The sequence below is a fragment of the Pelecanus crispus genome, chromosome 7 (genome assembly GCF_030463565.1).
Source record: "Pelecanus crispus isolate bPelCri1 chromosome 7, bPelCri1.pri, whole genome shotgun sequence".
NCBI classification, from domain to species: domain Eukaryota; kingdom Metazoa; phylum Chordata; class Aves; order Pelecaniformes; family Pelecanidae; genus Pelecanus; species Pelecanus crispus.
This window is the reverse complement of record NC_134649.1, coordinates 51,826,458-51,847,647: the sequence shown is the minus strand read 5'-3', so window position 1 is coordinate 51,847,647 and position 21,190 is coordinate 51,826,458. Positions and strand designations below refer to the sequence as shown.

At 43.3% G+C, this 21,190-nt stretch overlaps 1 protein-coding gene across 1 annotated transcript in view; it reads left to right on the top strand.

The window, feature by feature from the left end:
* The window catches only part of FGD5 (FYVE, RhoGEF and PH domain containing 5), a 96,759-nt gene that overhangs the window by 12,161 nt on the left and 63,408 nt on the right, over positions 1 to 21,190 (top strand). Inside the window, exon 2 of the mRNA XM_075714408.1 lies at positions 19,245 to 19,374. Within this exon, the coding sequence (XP_075570523.1) occupies positions 19,245 to 19,374 (130 nt within the window). The remainder of the gene's footprint in view (positions 1 to 19,244; positions 19,375 to 21,190) is intronic.

Genomic DNA, 21,190 nt, shown 5'->3' with positions numbered 1-21,190 from the left:
CTTTTTGATGGCGGAGCTTTTCAAACAAGCACCTTTGAGAAGTGTCTCTGGACGGTATCAGTAATGTCATATTGATAGTGAAGAGGGAAAGATTTTCATACATTGTCCAGATTTAGTTCTCAACAACCTTACAGCAGCTCCATAACCGCTCTCCTGTTTCCTCATATCCATGGAGCTGCTTGTCCTGGTTCATTTTGGGCATGCAAGTTGGGGGACAGGATAGGTAGTCAGGAAGGCAGTGTGCTACCCCAGCACAGCTTTGCATTGCACCTCACTGTCCTGCACACACCGCAGATGCGTCCCAGCACGGCCTCAGAGGGCTGCCACTGCTCAGCCACAACATGCTGGATCCAGCCCTGGCTTTGTTTATGAGGAATCACAGTCCCATACACCTCCCAGGAAATGGTCCCCAGTCCTTGGGAGATGTTGGTTTTATTAGCAGCTGGACTCCACTCTGATGGCTACTTTTCTGATCAATTTACAGCGCAGAGAAGGAGGAATGTGTTCATGTGGCCATCTTCATGGCCTGAGGGCTTATAAGCCTGGGTAGACTTCTTTGTCTTCTCTGTTTCCATTATATGAACCAGAAATATATTTCAGTGGGGTTACACAAGAGGAGAGAGTCTGCTGTGTATTGCAGATTTGCCCTGGATGATGTTTATGAGGCACACAAGTGATATTGGTGTGATTTCAGCATTCCTAGCACCACACAGAAAAAAAAAGCATGTACTGCAGACAGGGTGATGAGACTGCCGATTGGCGAGATGCAGCCTGTTTGAAATGGTCAGGTCTTTTACTGTCCGTGAGTGTTCTACGCATGCCTTTCTCCTCTCCCACCCCCACCCCAAGCCCTACTGAGGAGATTTATTGAACGAGAGATTGCACATTACAATTCTGCAGCCTTTCCAGAATCCACTGTTCAGTGATATGGGGTATATCTCTGGATTAGATTTGTAACAAAGCCAACAGAATGCTATTGCATTTTAAAGGCAAATCTAATCTGGTAGTTTACGGTTTGTTGTGCCACCCAGCAAAGTTATTTATAACGTACAGCGCATTTTTAATTATCCTACAAGAATTCTTCTTTTACAGGACCCAAGGGGGGTTAATGTAAAAACTGCCTTAAAGATTTGCTGTTCAGTGGCATACAACAAAATTAATTTTATCTTAATCGACCAATTAGAGTTAATGGGTGGAAGAAAATATTTAAGAGGCACTGTCTGTTTTGCCAAGACCTTTCTTAAAGAGCTTATAAAAGGACCCTTTCACTTGAGTAATTGTCTGGATTAATTATATACTATCCTTCAAAGGCCTAGAGCAAGCAGATTTAGACCTATCATCAGTGAATGCCTTTTGGTGCTCTGTCTGACTCATGCTATACCGGCTTTATCAGTATCACAGGGATGTCCTCAGACCTTTTTTCTCAAAGGAAATACAGCTAGGTGCTGACGGACTGAGACAGTGATAGTTGCTTGGATCTGTGTTCAGCAGCCTCCATCCAGCCATTCTCAGCTGTCTCAAAGTAAATACCTCTTCAGTCTGTTGGCAGTTTGTCCTTATGTCTTGAATACATTCAGTAAATTTGGGCCAAAAACTCGGGTATTAACCCACTGCGTCTCCCTGATGGGCCCTCTAAGCAGGCGGACCTATTCAAGAATAGCTAGTTTGGTGTTTCTGATGAAATTTTCTCAGTAAGGCTTGTTGACCCTCCTACATTTCAGGTATCAGACTGCATTCTTAGTTCTGAGAGTTGGCTAGACTATTAGCTCAGAAAGGTCTTTTCCTTAGCACACATACCTTCAAAAGTAATGGACCGCATGCAGTACAATACATCTTGGAAGTCAGATCTTCTGGTCCTTAAATAGATAAGGACAATATGTGAGCTAAAACTGAGCACCTCAGAATGTTTCCTTTAAGCTTTCTGCTTTCACAGTCAGGCTTAAAAAATCCAGACAGTGGCAGTGAAATAAAAACACATCACAGTGAATACACTCAGGGTAAAGAGCCACAGTGAGGGTGACATATAGTAAGATGACAAAATTACCATTTGATTGCATTTCGAAGGAAAAACATTGTTTCGGTGGCTGCAAGAGAAATAAAATATGTGTGCCTAACTAAAAAGTCCAAGAAAAAAAATACAAAATAAAGAATTCTGTAGTTCCCAATATTTTTTCTGATTGTTTCATTTGCAAGTTAAAAAAAAAAGAGATACAGATACTGAAGTAAATTCTGAACTAAAACATACTTTTGAATTGCAGAATTAAGATGGTTTTGATTTTCCAGAAATATTGGCGGGGGGGGGGGGGGGGGGGGGGAAGTAGAATGAATTAATAGATGAATCCCAGCCAAATGTTACAAATCTATGCAATTTTTAATCATGCCAAGCCTGATTTTTCAAGTAAAAAAGCCTCAGCCAAGCAAAACTGCAGCCAGCTCTAATTTTAATCTGGGAACTAAAACTGACATTTTAGGAGACAGAGGAGAGCCACTGAGCACTTTCATTCAGCCCTACATATTAGCAGTTAAGCTCTGTTTCTCTCCTGGAAATATTCTGCTTTAACAACTGGGTGAATCTCTGAAACACAAGAAAATTCAGTTCACTTCATGTTTCCCCCAAACGCCAGGAAAGAAAAGCCAGATACAAGGTCTTGGTTAGTTTAGAATTCCAGGAGCTCCATTTGTTTTCCTAGTAAGGCTGCAGGGTAGCTGAGTCTCAAATCCGATATGTGCTTTCAAGTCCAAAGGGAATCCCTGCTGGAAGGACAGCCATGAAGATAAGAGGTTTCTTAGTAGTGTCAGTTCCTTTCATATGTCCTCAGATCGCTCTGAAAACTGATAGGAAAAGCTGCCAAACCTCCCTGCCCTTCTGATAGGGAGGTATTTATGCACACCCAGCTTGCAGGAGCTCAGGAACTTTAAAACCCAAGAGACTGGGCACCGCTTTGTTCAGGCCTGGTCTTTGTGAGGGGGAGAGAGGCATTCCAGACACTGTCTCCCTCCCATTGCCTGAGGTCACGGAACCTTGCAACACCAGCACTAAGAAGCACTATTACAATGATGCAGGAAAAAGATGATTTGCATTTTTCAATGTTTTCCTACCCCACGACTAAATGACAGGACAAGCATATGCTGGCCTGAGAGCAACAGACAGCTCAGTTTTCATCCTGTGTTTCAAGGGATCTGCTATCTAAAACTCCCCAACTTTTTCCCAGTAGCAGGATGTCTTGGCATGAGGCTAAGACACATTTAGCACAAACTACCACTGCTTCAGAAAGGCTCTGGCCACGGCTGACCATCAATGAAAATGGCCCTCAACAGTGAAGGACATTTTGGTCGATAACAAGAAAGCTCGTATAATCTGTACAAATTCCTCTGTGGCTCTGGCAACACAAATAGATGGAGTAATGCTGACAACAGTAAGTTGTAAGTTTGTAAAATCTCACACCAGTCAAAAATACTTTGTTCTGTTGGTTTTTTTTTTTTTTTTTTAATAGGGAATATTACTATTGTCATCTAGACAGGTTTCCTTCTGATCCTAGCTTCACTGCATTTTTCCCCTGGTTTGTTCCCAGAGCTGGCCGCCTGTTGCTGATAAAGCAGCTGGTCCTGCTAGCACAGGGAAATGACAACTCCCCCTCCATCTTAAGAGTCCTGCAGGGCAGCATGGTGTTCATTATGTTGAACTTACTGTGCGTATTTTCCGTGGAAAGTATGGAATAACGAACTGGCAATAAAATGAAAATAGAACATAAAGACTGTGGTTCCAAGTTTTAGTGACTAGGTTACACTGCCAAAAATAAACAAAGAAAGAATAATCAGTAACATACCCCTGATCTCCAATCTACGATATGTGCCATGTCATCAGACAGTTTCTCTTTGTAAAATGTATCATCTTTTTCTAACTGGATCCAGAACTCATAGTCAGAAAAACATTGGTAAATGTGTCATAGTCAGAAAAGTGACTATATAAGTGGAATCTGAATGAGAAAATGATACTGTGCCAGATGCTCATTTGGGGTACATTGGTATGCTCTGTTGATTTGTACCTCTGAGGATCTGAACAGCTGTTCATGATTTGACTGATAATTTGGGCTAGCACCTGAAAATAGAGTGAGCTGAAATATTTTCCAAAAGGGAAACATTCACAAAAGCATTCTATGTGAACTATATATCTGTTTTGACAAAGTTTAAGGGAAATTCCTATATGCTGTAGCCTAAGATATAGAAAACCCAGTCTCTGCTTCTCCCGGGTCTGTTTTTTGTCCCAGATCGCTTTGAATCAGTCAGCACTGGGAGTTAGATTCTGAGTTTCTCACAACCCAGTGCCTAAAACGCTAGCCATAGGAAGAAAGAAATACCTACAGGTTTTGGTCTCAGGGCAACCGAAAATGGGCACAGTTCTGCTTCATTTCTAGAACACCTGAAATAATTTATTTTCAGTTTTCTGAGGCTCAAAAATAAATTTCTAAGCTTCAGGTATTGCAGCAAAGAAAAACAGTTGTCTCCTGGTAACGTCCTCTACAACGTGAACTAACAGTCCAGATTCTGCAGTAATCAGTTTGCCATTCTACACACAGCAGATAAAATACCTTTTTCATTACTGCTTTAAGCTGTGAAGGAGTTCAGAGTGTTTGACTGTCAAGAGTCTGTGTAAAAGTAAGTGTGTCAGATGAAAAGCTGGGTGAATGGGATGACAATGCAACCAAAAAGCTTCAAGGCATAAAGAGAGGCAATACTATAGCAGGATGCTATTTTAAAAGGTATCCGAGGACTTTTCACATAGATGAACATGGCACACGTGAAATCTGTGTGACAGGCCAGGGACTTCAGAGAATGGGACCATGATGGGGAGTTGGGAAGATTTGTTGGAAAGTCTTGGAGCATCCCCTACTTAAAGATACTGATATTCATTTCAGTTATAAGTGAAGAGATTTTTTAGGGCAGAGAACAGTGTACCTGCTGCAAGCATCATGCTATACCGTATGGCCAGACAAGATCTTTTCAGAGTGGTTAGAGTTACCTCTTGACCTTTCACAACCTTTCTTGCCAGTGGCAAAAAACCACCACAGTTTGTACAGCAACGCCTATCTGCAAAGGGATTGTTGAGCATGTCAGTGATTTCCCCATGTCAGCCAGCTACCTCCCCCTGACAGTCCAGCAGCCAGCCCGCTGGGAGTGTGTGAAGCACTCGGGTTACCACATCTCTTGTTCTACCGGTGTACATTCATTCCCAGAGTAGGGAATGCTAACAGCCATGCTTGGATGCAGTAGGCCGAGGGCAGCTACAGAGAATCACAACAGAAGACGGTAACAGGGCATACCTGGATACTTTCAAATCTGCAGAGTAAGCAGCTTCACTGCGTTTTCCATGGCTCATATGGACACTACCTTTCCTTGCACTGGTCTCCTTTCTGATCCACTGTATGATACACTGGTCTTCTGCCCACGGTGCCCTCTGAAAAGTAAACAGCACAAAGCAGTTGCAGAATACGCTGCAGAGAGAAGCAGGACTGTGCACACACCAGGACACAGACACACTGGTGGATGTATATCCCCCATGGCCCCATGACCTTGTGCAGCCACATTAAAGCCCAGACTATGGTGTTAAAATAATTTAACCTGATCTATTCCACTACTGCCTAGTCCCATCCTCCTCCTTGACCTTGGCAATGTACTCTTCCTCTACATTGTTCCAGGGGCTTGTTTGACCCCATTCAGACAGCTAAATGGGCAAAACCTATTTGCTTTTCTGGTGCTGAGCTAGTTTCAGGTTGAGGACCCAGGCCACGCACACTAGCTTTATTGGTCAAATGGTAATGGAGGCACAGACTGACTCTCCATAATACAGCTATGCTGCCAGATCTCTGACTGTAATATAGACATACAGAGAGTTTTGCCCCCTGGGAGGTGAACCAATAAATGTGGAGCAAATCCTAAATCTGCCTGCACATAGAACGCTTTATTACAGAGACAGAAGTAAGAGTAAGCCACACAAAATTGCCTGATGAGGGCCAGCTCTTGTCTTTTGTATTCCTGCTTCAAGCTGTCATAACTGGGCCATGGCTTCTGGCCACATCATTACACAAGCTCCCTGGGCTGACACTTCTGATGCTGCTTACATTGCCGGCTGCTTCTGCTCGCCCCCAGAGCAGAAGGTTGGGCTGCACTTTCAACGTTGGTCTGCGCAGAGCGCTCTGCCACATCAGCGAAGTCAATGAGGGTGCCACTTGAAGAATGATGGCAAGAATCAGTACTAGTTTAGCCTGTGCAGGAGGTGTAAGCACGGGGTCGTTTGATCTGGGGGGACAGAGGAACACTCTCAAGCTCTCTCAAGGAATTAGGAAGGCTCTACCTAAAAATGCTTCTGAGGCTTGTTCCTCTACCCTTATTGCATGGGGTGCTGTTTCATAACAGAGCTCACTCCTCATCTTTTCTTGCTCCTTCATGGTTTATAAGGCATACGTTACTCTTCTTACTCCTAGGTCAGGAAGTCTGCCACAAATTGTCTGTCTGTCTAGGCATTTAGACTTGTTTGTTGCCTTAATACATGCAGCAGAGGAAAGTTCTAGCCCCCACTTAAAGAGATTCCCTGATACCTCTAACATTAAGGTTTCAAGCTTTGGGACTTTTTTTATGTCAGCATTCCAGTCTGGAGCTGAACAATAAAGATACAGGAGTGCTAAATATCTGATTTCAAGCACCAAGGTTTTGTGTGCCTGTGTCATTGTTGTAATCTACCTGCCACTTGAGTGCCATGAAAAATTCTTTCCACTTTCCATTAAAATCTGATGTCAAGCAAGCATCCAGATCAAAATAGGCAGTATTTTTTTACCTTCTTGCATTGCTCTAGCAACTGATGGACTTGGCTGTTTCGAGGCAAATGTAGAATGTGGATCTTAGGGCTTGAATTTCAAAGGATAGGTTTACAATATTTTGTCCTGAATATGTTAAATATCACTTTGGGGCCTCAGCTAAATCAAAATTCTTGGGTTTAAAATTAGCACCTGAACTTCATCCTATAAATCCACCTCATTATGGCTTTTTTCCCATAAAGTTTACTTTGGGGATCTATTAATAATTTCGAACCTTAAAATCATTCATCAAGCCTCAGAAAGCCTGACAGAGTCCAACCAAATTATTGTTTTGATTTATCGTAAGTTGAAGCCAGTCACATATACATGTATGCAATCCTGCATGGAAACTACTGGTTCGTTCTTTCTTTTTCTGCAGAGTTGGCAGCCTGGGATGCAGTTTGACACCTTATCAGCATCCACTGTTCCTATACCTCTCCCCTAACTCCCCCCTAACTTCAGTACCATTCTCAGCCCGAGGCACATGTCGAAGGGTTTATGCCGAGTAACTGCAAGGTTAATTCTTTGACTGCAGCACAGAAATATGTAAGCACTGTGAGATCCCCTTGCCAGCTGCTACTGAAGGCACTCACACTGCACACTTGGGCACTCTTGTACCGCTGGATGTGAAAGACTGATGTTGTTACTGCATTGAAAGGGACACCTTAAAGCCATACATTACAAGTGTCGTTTCCACTTCAGAAATGGCAATTACAAACCACGGGTATCCTACTGTTCCTAATATCACTTTTGAAATTCCGTGTTCTGCCCTTATTCCTCCATGTGCATAACCAACTGTTGTTCTACTTATGCACGAATGAAACTGAGATCAGTAATGCTACAACAATGCTTAGAGAGAATTCTCTTATTTGGACTCATTATCATGCAAGGTGTTTGTAACTTCACTTCTATGCAAGGCAGTACTTGCAAGAAATTGATATATTGTCCGAGTATCGTAGCAGATTCAGACTTTGTGAAGTATTAGTGGTGTGTTACTGCTACTTTTCCTAATTTAAGAATAAAATCTGCTTTTTAAAGGAAGGAAAAAACCCTGAAAACTGTCATTACCTGCTCTGGAAGTATCATTTTCTCTGTTATCTAAAAGGCTTTAGGAATACTAATTTTAAGTCTTTTCCCGACACAACTCTGAACAGCTTACAAAAATCCAAGAATGTTTCCCACCACAAAATCGAGCCCTCTGTTTTCCACCAGTTCTGCTGTCTTTTGGAATTAGGTGCCAAGAATTCAGATTTCTATTAATAAGTAGATCACTAAAAATCCTGGCTGCAGCAAATGATGATCGATTCAAGTTCAGTTTGCATTTCACTGACACCATTTCCAAGCTGGCATCCTCCTTTGAGTTTTCACTTCTACTATCACTTAAGAATTACACTAAGCTGGATCTTCTGAAAGGATAATAATGAGTTGGATCCATTCACTGCTGTAATGATCACATTTGCCTAATTGACACCTAATCACATGTCAGTCCAGGTTAGCTTCCAGAACCAATAGCGTAGTCCCAGCTGTACTCTCAGTTTTAGGACTGTATGTGCAAAAGTACAGAGCAGTTGCTGTATTGTACGAACCTGAAGACACTAAGGAACAGGACTTGTAAAGATATTCTATTTCTGTGTAGCTCAGTGTAGTCAATAACCTCCTTGTGCAGCCGTGAAACTGGACCAAGATTCTTACCTATTTAGAACTTGAAAACTATTATGCTTGTGAGTCAGCAGAACCAGTCCACCAACACTGGGCATCTCCAGGAGAGCCCACTGTGTGTTACAAACATGCCTTTGTTCTGCCTAGCTCCACTTGCAAAACTCCCACAGAATGATTTATGCAGACCTTTTTCTGAAGTGTCTATCTGCAGGTTTTTTTATAAATTGCAATTCCTTGGGCAAGTAGCGCTGCCTAAATCTTCCATTGTTGGTGTTCTTCTCCAGTGTGTGCCTTGGTGCAGAAGTCATGCCAGCTTGGCTGCTCGAAAGCAACTGAGAGCCTGTAACTCAAGAACCCCCACCCCCAGCAGAGAACAGCAACACTAGCAAACATGACTGTTAAAGGGCTCCAGGTAGATTTCTGTATCTTAGCTTGGCTACAAGAAGGTAAACATTACTCTGTGCCTTAACTTAAATAAGCATGGGCATGATCCTGGGGGTACCCATCCTTCTTTGACCTAAGGACCAGACCATAATTGTGAAAACCCTTTTAGTTTGCAGTCAACGGGAAGAACAGAAGCAAAACTGTGCCCCAAGGGAGATGGACAGAGCAGTTCTGTTTTAGACGCTGGTAGGGATCTACAGTGTCCAAAGCCTTCAGTGTTACCTGTATGTTAAACATGACATTGCTCTGGGATTAACCACTTTACACAAATGACAGCCAAAGCACAAAGAAGTTAAGAAACATGCTGAAGATAATAACAAAGAATTTGCAGTAGGGCACGGGTTTCAGCTTTGCTTCCCAGATAGTGGTCTCCACACAGAGGTGTACTTCTCATACTCTGAGATGGCCATCAGAGACTAGCTGAAGGTCACTTCTTACATGAGATATCTTTTCCTTCTCCTTATTAATGCAGTTCTAGGTGGTGGGCTTATTCTGTCACTGATTTTTGAGAGGAGTAAGACTTTCATAGGGTTCAGAGTGAAATCAGAGGGTATTATTCTGCTCAAAGATCACAAGTATAAATATAAAATTCCGGGTGAATTCCTCCCAGTTTTACACCACAGTATCCAAAGTTAGACTGTCACTAAGATAAGTAATTTTATAGAGGAGAATAGGGCAAAAGTGCTGAATGGTTTCATTGTCAGAGGCCATTTGTGCTATGACTAGGGGCTGCTCAGCAAATCACTTGAAACCCATCCTGATAATTAGTGGATGTTTTCCTTGTTATCTTCTGTCCCTTGACAGATGAGCAGTATGGAAAGTTTCAACATGGTGCAGATGTATGGCCTGCACGGTCTGGGAAGGAAGAAGAGTTTCACACACAAAAAGGAGACTTTTGTCACTGCCAAGCATTTGGGTCTTCATTTTGCTCCTCTCAGTTCAGGTTTCGAAGCATTGCAAGGATGCAACGTAGCAAAAGGTTACCAGAGATGGGGAACAATAGGGTGCTGGAGAACAACAGGGCTGTGATTTAGCAAGGGAAAGAAGAAATACAGCAGCATAAGAGCTGTGCTGATGCCTTAAGGAAAACCTCTGCTGGTGCTGTTGGATAGAAGAGTTCTGTGTGCCCATGAAGCTAATGATTTAATGAAAGTAAAAGCTCTGTGGTGGCTGACTTTTGATGTAAATAATGTGCTCAAAGGAGTCTATAAAGGGCAGAGCTGCCTTTAATAACCTATTATGTATTATCAGCCGCCCCATTGTACCTTCTGGCATGGTGGGGCGTTGGGTGCGGTGCGGCCGAGCGTCAGCCCTCACTAGTTCATTGCCAGGTCATCTCTGGGGAGGAAGTGTTCCCTGTTTACAGGAAATGCAGGACAAGGGCCGGAGGGCCAGGCTGAGCACAAGCTGAGGCCACCACAGCTTACCGCCTCTCTGGCGTGCCTGGGAGAGCAGGGAGCGGGTGTGCCACTTGTCTGAGGCCCAAGGACGCCGTATTTTGTTTTCAGGCATGTCCAGCTTTTACCGTTGTTTTGTTTTTTCTAGTGGTTTAAAGCCGCAGGACTGGGGAAGGGAATGGTGCTCACAGGCAGCGGTGCACCCTGGGGCACATGTGGCTCAGCCTGAAGTGTGGATTGGCTGTGCAGGTTTGTGCAGGTGCCTCAGAGCAGCCCATCCATCCCAGCACATCTGGGACATGGCTAGTGAAACCTCTCTGCCAGGCTTGCTCTTACCCTTCCTCTACTTACGCTGGCCCAGGCTGGGCCAGAGGACATTCCCCGAGATGGAGCCCAAATCCTGTGTGCTCCTCACTGCCTGCACTCCCTTCCAGAACTAGACCTGCACCAGCACCATTGCTCTGTGAGCACCTCCAGGAGCAGTGGTTGAAGGTGGAAGAGTTTTGTCCCTAAAGTTGTTCAGAACAGAGCAAAAGCCTTATGCACCTGGCCGAAAATCCTCTTCCCCTCCACTATATCCTGCACCACACAAATGCAGGAAAGAGCAAAATTCTAACTGAAATGTTTGTGGCATGAGGAAGAACTCTTTTCTGGCCTTGGCAGGCAAACACTTATGCCTCAGACTGTGAAATGTGATTATCCCTGTGTTACCTTGCCTTGTCAGGCTACGTGCGTTATTGGCAGACATCATGTCTTTCCTGCCCTTTTCAGACTTCAGCAGCAATACTTGCCTTGATGATCTGCCATAACAGGGAACTGACCGGCTAAACACATGCTGCACTAATAGGCATTTCCTTTTATTGGCTTTAAATGCATTTGGACTTTAATTTCCTTCAGTAATGAGCTTTCCTTTTGCAGAATGAATTAAAAAAATCATTTACAAATGGACACAAGAAAATAAATAATCAGTTTTAATAAAACAGGGTCATTCAGCACCCCCTTGCCTCTCCCAGTTACCAGCATTGCATTGAGTGCATATGATTTTAATTTTTTGCAATAAGGATGTCACTGTCTGAGAAAGACAGAGTTTGAACTAGTAACTGCTGGGCATGTGACTTGAAATAAAGCCAGGGAAAGGGATACTGCATGTAGAAAATAGTTGTATTCAATCCATTTGGTCCAATAATAGAGGGGTTTGGGGTTTTGTTTTGGTTTGGGGTTTTTTTTTTTTTCCTCCCTCCCCACTGGGTGGAGAGGATTTTATATATGTGGGCTTTGCATAACCCAATGTGTCCTGGTGAGATTCTGGTCTCCCTCTTGCATCCAGTACATTATATCCAGTTATGAGCTAAGATCCCTGTGACGGAGGAGTCAGAATGGGCACAGGCTGGGGTCTGTGGATGGGATGGTTATGGCAGCAGTTTATTAGTCAATTGTAAACTGAGCATATCTGATTCTGAGTTGATGTGTCAAGCTCATCACCACTCAGTTGGCTTCAGGGAGGTTATACTTGTAGAGGACGTACCCCATGGAGAGAGAGTAACTGTTTGTACCTTCCCAGGTAGCTCCTACAAACCTGCTTTGCTGACTCAGGGCAAATAATTGCCAATGCAGTCACCAATACACACAGAAAAATATTTAGGGTCATAACTGACATTCATTTCAGAGCTTTGGTGCATCTAGGCCTAACTGAACTCAACACCACTGCCTGCCTCTAGCAAAGAATTGAAAGAATTGTCCTTTAGCAATCCAGAACCATGGTTTCACTAATGAATGGATGAAACATCCTAGCCAAAAAGACATTATGTCCACCACAAAAGGCAGAGCAGAAGTCAGCATTTACCCCAGAAACCCAGAAAGTTCACTTACTTCCTATTCCCACTCTGTGGAAACAGTGAATATAGTGAGCCATGTGTTGATAATTACTGGCAAAACCAGCTTTTAATAACAGTTGTTCCACTGTAGGAATGGGACCAAGGATGTGGTTTCTAGTCTCTTCTACTGCTTGTGGTGACATTCTGGACCAAATACTGCTTTGATCTTTACTTGCAGGCACTTTTGAAACCATAAGAAATTTTCAGGAAATAAATCAGGGGGCTCTTTGGCCCTTCAAGTATGTTGGCAGTAATTAAGTTGCATCATCTAATTTGCAGTTTGCAACAGACAAAAAGAAAAGAAATAAGGAGGATCTCTAGAAAAAAAGCTTCTGTCCTTCTGCCCTCCCCCCCCAGTCCTATTAAAGATAGTGTCAAATATTCTTCTCTCTTTCTCTGTCCTGGTACTGACTGGGGATGTAGAGTGAGAGACAACAAGGAGGAGGCAGGGAGGCAATCCACTTGTCATTAACTGAATGCTGCCACAAGGGTTAAAACCTGAGCACACCCTGGACTCTGTTTCTGGAAATCGTTAAGCAAGGTATCCTTTGCCTGACCTCTGAGTATTATTAGCTTGGATCATCCTTTATGCTGTATATGCCTTATGGAGACAAATTACGGGTTTGGTTCAAATAGAAGAGGTTCCTTAAGTGCTGCACTTGTTCATACTGTTATTTAGACTGAAAGTATGTTGAAATCTACTTCCAAAAGAAACCAGTTTACTCCGAGGAAGCTAACTCATGCTGGCTGGTGACGGTGTGTTACACTCCTGTAATTACTGATAAGCCACCCAGTTTCTTTCTCCAGAAACTGCATTTTGGAATACTGAAACCCAATTTAGAAGTCCCCTGTCCCTGAAGGGACACATGAGAATGAAGGAGGAGCTCAGGAGCTGGGATGGGGGAATCTGGATGTCCTCACTGGCTACATCACACTTGCTTTGCCCTGGAGATGTGTCCAGTCACAGGAGTCTCTCGCTGGCCTGCTCCTTCCCCTATGATTAACATGGGGGGGAATCACTGTGGCACTAAAACTGCCCAACATCTGAACACTACACAAATGCTCACTGCTTCAGGGAGATGCCTAATTGCTCTTGACTGACCAACAACAAATTTCTAGCACACTTACATTGTCTGAGCAGGTTCAGCTGCAAGTCAGAAATAAGTTGTAAGTCTGTCCTAACACACATGATCATACTTTATAGACACTGTGATGGATCTACTGCACTGGCATTTGAAGAGACCTTGCCAGCACATCTTAACAGACTAACCAGCTGCATTTCAGATGTATAGAGAGCCACTTGATGGAAAGGATGGATTTTTCACAGGTATCGTAAAGCATAACTGAGAGTTCCAGGGATACATTAATATAAATACCTTACAGGAAAGAGCACTCCCCTTCTTCCCTCATGACCACTGCTGGACCATACACCATGAAGCAGAAGGCAAGTGAGATTTATGAGCCTTTCTTTAGGAGGCATCACTTGATGTAAAGATTCATTGAAAGCAAACTGCAGGCTATCTGATCCTTACTGGTACAAAGGACTTACATCACCTAGTGGAAGTGACAGGCCTTAAGTTTAGATTTCCACCAACTCAGGTTTTTTCTTTTTTTTATTTTTTTTGAGACAGTTGGTGACTCTAAAGGAGGATACAAGACATCACTTCTGTGTGTGGCCAAGAGATGAGCATACGGCCAAGGGCATTTGTGTTGTTATGCAAACAAAAATACATGTTCTTCCTAGGCCTTTATTATAATAACCTTGGCTGGGTATTTTTGCCACTGCTAAATCCCCCAGTTAAATTATTACATCTCACTAACGCTGACTGAATAACTTCTAAAAATCCTGAAGAATTTATGTGGTCATTGCTGAGAAATGGGTTAGAATTTGCAAGGTCATTTGAAGGATAGGTGTGGAATTAAAAGAAGGGCAAGTATCTTTTTGAGAATGGCACATTCAAGCTAGACAAATTACAGTATTTGTCAGTCTCTGTCAGTCTATGAGCTCTCACACATTGTGTATCTCCACAGTGCTCCCTCACGTCCCATGCACATACCATCTGTGCTCAGACGTGTCCCAGCCTGTGCTGTGGAGGAATCATAGGTGGTAGACACTTGTGTCTTGACTTTATTAACAAAGGCACTAGTGCTATTACAGTGATCAGTTCAGCTTCCCTCTCCTTGATGGCTTCATCCTCCGCTCAGTCCACAGATCCTTTCCCTTTGAGGTCAAATGCAAACATCACTATAGGGACAGGATAGCCAGAGAGTCTGTAGGCTCCAGAACCCCTTTTTCCAGATGTACCAATAGGTGTTCACAGGTGAAGGTACGTAGATAACAAGTAAAGTGCATCTATGCAGCTTCTCCCTACTCTGTACCTATCAGCAGCTCTGCTAATTATAATGTAACTGGTGCTAAATAAAAGACTTCTGTTGCGCTGCCTCCTCCTGCATTTATTCAGTCAATTTAAGGTTAGACTGTCCCAGAAGGCCCATGGCTTCCTTTGTTGTGCTGGCTAACTCTTGGAATGATTACAGACAATTGCTGGAGGAGCAGCAGATGATGTGTCTGCAATCTGCTCTGGTTCAGCCGTATCATTGCTACAAGGAAGACAGTTAGTCGGGGATTACCATGTCCATTGAGATACTACCAACTCTGGGACTGTTTCTCCCCTTATTCTCCACACCCACACTTTTTATTAGCATCTTGCATTGCATTAAAGTTTATAGCTTGCAGTAAGTTTATTTAGCAGTGCTTTTAATGAGCTAAAGAAAAATGTCATTTAGCAGAATAAAGAAACACAAGGTTTTGAACATTTATGACTCACGTATCTATAGATGCATAATTTTTTAATTATAAATTATATTATCTATAATTATAATGGTTAATTTTATAGAAAATCTTAGCCTTGTTGTAGGTGTAGTTTAAGGTAATGAATTTGGCATGGTGTTATCTTACATGCACTTAGATATGCCCTATAAGTCACACAAAGTGCCAGGATCCATTTGAACTCCGAAGCTGGCCATGACTGTTTCCCTAGTATTAGAGATGGACTCTTGTCATGATCAGTGGTTACATCTCATTAATCTTGGTGACTCTATTATCTTAATAAAGCAGTTTATTTTTCTGTTTTCAAATACCGAGTTGGAAGGTGGCAATTCCAATAGTGGCAGTTTACCAACATCAAAAGCAACCTACACAGTCTCTTAGAAAGTGCTAAAACATGTCCAGGTGATTTTCACAGGGTGCACAGCAGCTTTTACTAAGATAAAAGACTTAATATGCAGTTACGGTCATTGTTTGGGCATACCTGAAGGGTTTGCTCTGTGGGTAAGACCTTGCCCTGCATTAAGATTACTCTCCATATCGTCCTTTTATAAAATTTCCTGAAACCTGTTGTGCCTCGGAAGTCATCTGCCACCTATCCCTGCATCCTTGGTGTTTTCCTACACACACTTGGCAGTGGGATTAGTGAAGACCAAGATGCCCAGGGCACCTTCATCTGGTGGCCAGTTCCTGGGCACAGTTCAAGTCTTCAGGAGCTAGGATTGCTAGGAGACCACAAGAGCACAGACATATAAAATGGATGAAAGGATGTGAATTCATTGGAGTAAAACACAACCTGGGTATCAGGAAAGGTGTACTGCCCAGGAACTCTATGACAATATAGAGCAGTCTCAGAAGGGAAGACCTGAGTGCTGCTGGAGTGGCTGGAGAAGGGCAGGATGGAGCGGGTGGCACAAACATGCCTGTGCCCATCCCATGTGCAAATGAGACTCATAACATTTTGGGACGTCTCTTTAAACACAAGCCAGTGCCACTGGACTGCAGGCCTGCTATAAATGAAGCCCATGCAACAGTTCAGCAATATGGCAAGTTTTGCTACTGTAAGAGCCTTTAATAATGCCATTCATAATGATTACCAGGCTAATATACTGAGGCATTCTTCCCAAATTATAATGTGTTCTTACATTAACATAATGCAGTCATTTATCAGAGAGAGAGAAAAAAAAAAAGGAGGGAGGGAGAGAGGGAGGGACTTAATTTCACGTCTGCTGGGGCAAACAATTATAAATTGCAGAAGGGTTGTGTGAGTAAGGGGAGAGACTGGCTAAACTATTAATAAGCCTCCTGAGCCATTCCTGCATCTGCCTTGCTGTTGCTTTCACTTGTGCTGAGGCCCCTTTGTTGTTGTAGCTAGGCAGGTTTTCGGAAATGCCCTGATGCCGCCCACACTGAAAACCTGCAGACACTAATAATAAACAAAAGAAGACAATGGTGAGGAACAGTGCTGCTGCTTGGCCCTTTGCCCGGCCATGGCAATTGCGCTGGGCAGGTTGTGAGAGCTCCTTGACCCTGTGCATGAGGGAAAAGCTGGCAGCATAAAAGAAAGGCTGGCAGCTGCACCTGCATGGGAGACAGAGCCCTGTTTGCAGCTTGGAAGTGAATGCACATATGTAGGGAGTTTCCTTTCTGAAAGGAAATGTGAGTCTGGTCAGTGGCCTTGGGAGTCTCTTTCTTCGTTGCCTTCCCGCTTACATTAACCCATCTTTGCCCAGCCTCTAGCATTGGCTTTGAAGCTTTGGATCTGTTCACATCTGGGATCCCCAACTGGGTGATCAAAGAAAAATAAAGAGATGAGGCAGAGCTGTGAAAGCAAATTAATAATGTTTCAGAGGAAATGAGAACTAAAGAAATCATACACACTGAGTAAGCTAGGCCCACGTTACAGACTGACCTGGTTGGCCAAGATGTCTACTGGAACACAAGGAGATGTCAGATTTTGTTTTTCAGGCCAACAGACTTGCCCTGTTGGCTGAACGCTGGAACCTATCCCTGGAAATGTAAAAGGCTGGGGGCCACTGTCGTGTATAAGCTGTATATAAGCTCCCAGAGTGATACCGTGGCCAAAATTACTAATCTGTAAAAACCCAGTAAAGTCAGGTAGGAATAGATGGGTGTTACCGCTGGTATACTTGGCACTTCTTTTGCCAGTGCTGGAATATTGAGTCTTGTGGTTCAACAAGGCCAAGTGCTGGGTCCTGCACTTGGGTCACAACAACCCCATGCAATGCTCCAGGCTTGGGGAAGAGTGGCTGGGAAGCTGCCCAAAGACAAAGGACCTGGGGGTGTTGGTCGACAGCGGCTGAACATGAGCCAGCAGTGTGCCCAGGTGGCCAAGAAGGCCAACAGCATCCTGGCTTGTGTCAGGAATAGTGTGGCCAGCAGGAGCAGGGAGGTGATTGTTCCCCTGTACTCGGCACTGGTGAGGCCGCACCTGGAATGCTGTGTCCAGTTTTGGGCCCCTCACTCACTACAAGAAAGACACTGAGGTGCTGGAGCGTGTCCAGAGAAGGGCAGTGAAGCTGGTGAAGGGTTTAGAGAGCAAGTCTTAGGAGGAGCAGCTGAGGGAACTGGGATTGTTTAGCCTGGAGAAGAGGAGGCTGAAGGGTGACCTTATCGCTCTCTACAACTACCTGAAAGGAGGTTGTAGTGAGGTGGGTGTTGGGCTCTTCTCCCAGGTAGTTAGTTATAGGATGAGAGGAAATGTCCTCAAGCTGCATCAGGGGAGGTTTAGATTGGATATTAGGAAAAATTTCTTCACTGAAAGAGTGGTCAGGCATTGGAACAGGCTGCCCAGAGAGGTGGGGGAGTCCCCATCCCTGGAAGTGTTCAGAAAACGGACAGATGTGGCACTTTGGGACATGGTTTAGTGGGCATGGGGGTGTTGGGGTGACGGTTGGACTGATGATCTTAGAGGGCCTTTCCAACCTTAATGATTCCTAGTATTTGCTTTCATTAAAAAATAATCCAGCCACCAAGCCAGGAAACATGAAATTATTACTCTCCCCTTAATTGGTTTAGTGGTGGACTTGGTAGTGTTAGGTTAATGGTTGGACTGGATGATCTTAAAGGTCTTTTCCAACCTAAACAATTCTATGATTCTATGATTGTGTTGCAGTACCAAGAACAGTGCTAAAACTGACTGGTAGTAAAAACTGGTGCTAAAATGCTTAGTATATTGGATAATGCTAACGGATAATTGGATAAAGTTCAGAGATTTTAGAATGATTAAATGATAGGAGGCATGACATAGTAAGACACCAAGATCTTCACCTATTTCATATAAAAGACAAAATGAAGGGACAACCTGAATACAGCCTGTGAGTACCTGCAGAGTAACAAAATTTGGAAGACTGCCTCCAATTCAGCAGACAAAGGTTTAACAAGATCCAGTATCTGGAATTTGGAGCTAGGCATATTCAGATCAGCAATAAAAGACACTTTTCTAAGGAAAAGGGCAGGCACCATCTTGAGAACCTACCTCTAGTCATGCTTTGTGGAGGTTTTGAAATCACTGGCAATTTTAATTTTAAAAAAAGATTTTTTTTTTCTAAAAGAAAATGCTGGGAAGCCACTGGCCTGTATTACACACCGGATCCAGTACTCTTATTTCATGGCTTTCTCTGGGTTTCTGGAGCTGAATTCAGATTCCCTTGAAACAACTCAAGGATTCTGGGATCTGCATACCTTGTGCTTTAATTGATGCCATTGATATTACAATTACACTTTTCTCATCCTTTTGATGCTTTCCAAGAAATCCCATTGTTACAATATCAAACTTCCATTTTGAATGGGCACTGAGATGGTAATATGATTTTACTGCATCCATTTTGAGGGGTTGACTAGGGAGGAACAAAGCAGTTCTGGTTGCAACTAAGTATGAACTTTTTGCTCCAGACTGAGCCAGAACATTGATCTTTTGGGGAAGCTTGAACAAGTTCAGTTACTTTGCCACTGCTCCTTTCAGATCCTTCTACTTGACTATATGGTTGCTGTTGAACCTGGCAGCAAAAAACGAAAGCGTGAGAAATCTTGCTTTCCAAGCCTAGCAGGTCTGCAGGGATTCCGTGCCCCCTGACTGGTTATCTCTGGGCAATGTGTGGAGTTGTTATGTCTGAGCAATAGTGAGTGTCTGCGAATAACACCAGTGAGCTAGTCTGTTCTTTCTCTGCAGTGCCTACACGGAGCCCTACAAGGTGTGCCCAGTCTCTGTGATACCGATGGAGGTTGTCACATCAGATGAGGAACAGAAGAGTTCAGAAGACGACGAGAGCAGCCCGGGTGATCCCAGCCTCATCAACAAGGTAAAAGAGCTGAAAATGGGGAATGCATGAAACACCGAAAAGGGAGAAACAATTTGCAGAAGAACCTGGATTCTCAGTTCTCCCTGCTCTTTGCCTGGTGCTCATTTAGAAATGTCAGAGCCATCAATTCTTTATTCCCCCAGTGCACTAGCAACAATTTATCTGTATAGCATGTGGCAAAGCCAAAGAACTGCAGTCCTAAGATGGACAGTGAAGGCAACATAGCCAGCAGGAAAGGCCTGACTTGAATGTCAGGAAAAATGTGTCACGCAGAAGAAGGATTTAGCTGCAATCTTGAAAATTTTAAAACTGCATTGAATAAAACAATGACAAATATATTATTTGGACCAGTTCTGCATTGGCTGGGAGATGGAGTAAATTATCTAATAGGTCTCTGACATCTCAAAATTCTCTTATAATGGGAAAATGCACTCATGTTTGGGTTTATTTTACTGATGAATAAAACAGCTCTTAAACAAATTATGGAGAAGACCATGGAAATGTGACCACAGCTTAAGACCACACAAGCCTGTTTTAACCTCCACTGAGCTCATAACAGTGCAGTTGTTAAAGAAATGGCATCGAGCAGTTTTAGGCACAAATTTATCTTTGTTTTTCACAGGATTTTTTGTGTGTGTGTGTGTTCTTCAAACCTAATATGAACCTAACAACCTAAGGTTGTGTCTCTGAGTACAAGCACCCACTGCATGGTCCATTTAGTATGCATGCAACAAATGGGTATGTTCTTCTGAAGTCCTCCAATTTGAGCCCCAGGAACTAAGGCTGCATAGGAAAATAGCAAATCCTGATTTTCTACACCTCTGCCATTCATTTTGGCCACGTCTCTCAGTGTCAGCACAACAATGTGGCTTCCTGATTGTAGATGGCTTGTGTCTGGTCATGGGCGTGTGTCAGAGCCTGCAAAAGTCTGTGCAGATGCCCCTCCAAAACCAAATGATAGATGATTAAGGGTCAACCCTGTCAAGGAGAAGCATAAGTATATTGATTCTAGGAAGATCAGATCTCTTCAGGCATTTCCAGAATGTGAAGCTTTGGTTAGGGGCAAGCATAGAGAGAGTGGGGAGCAGAATTTTCCCCTTACCAGGACACCAGTTCTTGAGAAACAGAAAAAGAAACTGCAGGTGGAATGACAGTGAAGGGCAAATGAAATTGTTGTTACTCTGATCTCTGAGGGAGAATAGCTTCCTTTGATGTCCATGTATGCTGTACCACTTTTAGGTCTACCCTGCAGGGTGCTGAGCTGCCTCTGGTACCAGTGGAAAAGACTGTGGTTTGATCTCCTTGCTGACATGAAACAAATGAAACAGCTGCAAGCAACCTTATCTTTTTTCCTCTGAGATTCATGAAATTGTTTTGGTTGTTTGTTTTCACACTGTTTTGGAAAGGGAAAAGCGTTTAAACTTCTGACATTCCCTGTTAAATGAAAAATATTTTTCCTTTCAGTTCTGTTAGTTAGCTGACAAACCACTAGCATTTATAGAGCGTACACTAGTGTGTTATCTAAGCTGGTCAGGTTTCTCAGCATGTCTTCGTTGTGATGTCAGTGGAGAAGTGACAACAAAATTGTGACTTGAGTTCACAAGGGAAATGCATGCAATCACTATGCACTTGGAAGCAAATTGAAGGCTGCTAAAACCAATTTTTGCAGGGCTTTACTCAAGACACTAGGAAATGATGATTTTCTAAATGGCTCCCTTATTTCATCTCATGCGCGTTAATTGTTCTGTTGTGCTGGGGCAACCACACTGTGTAGCTGCCACAGAAGAAGGCAGCGCTTAGAGAACAAGCGTGTGCT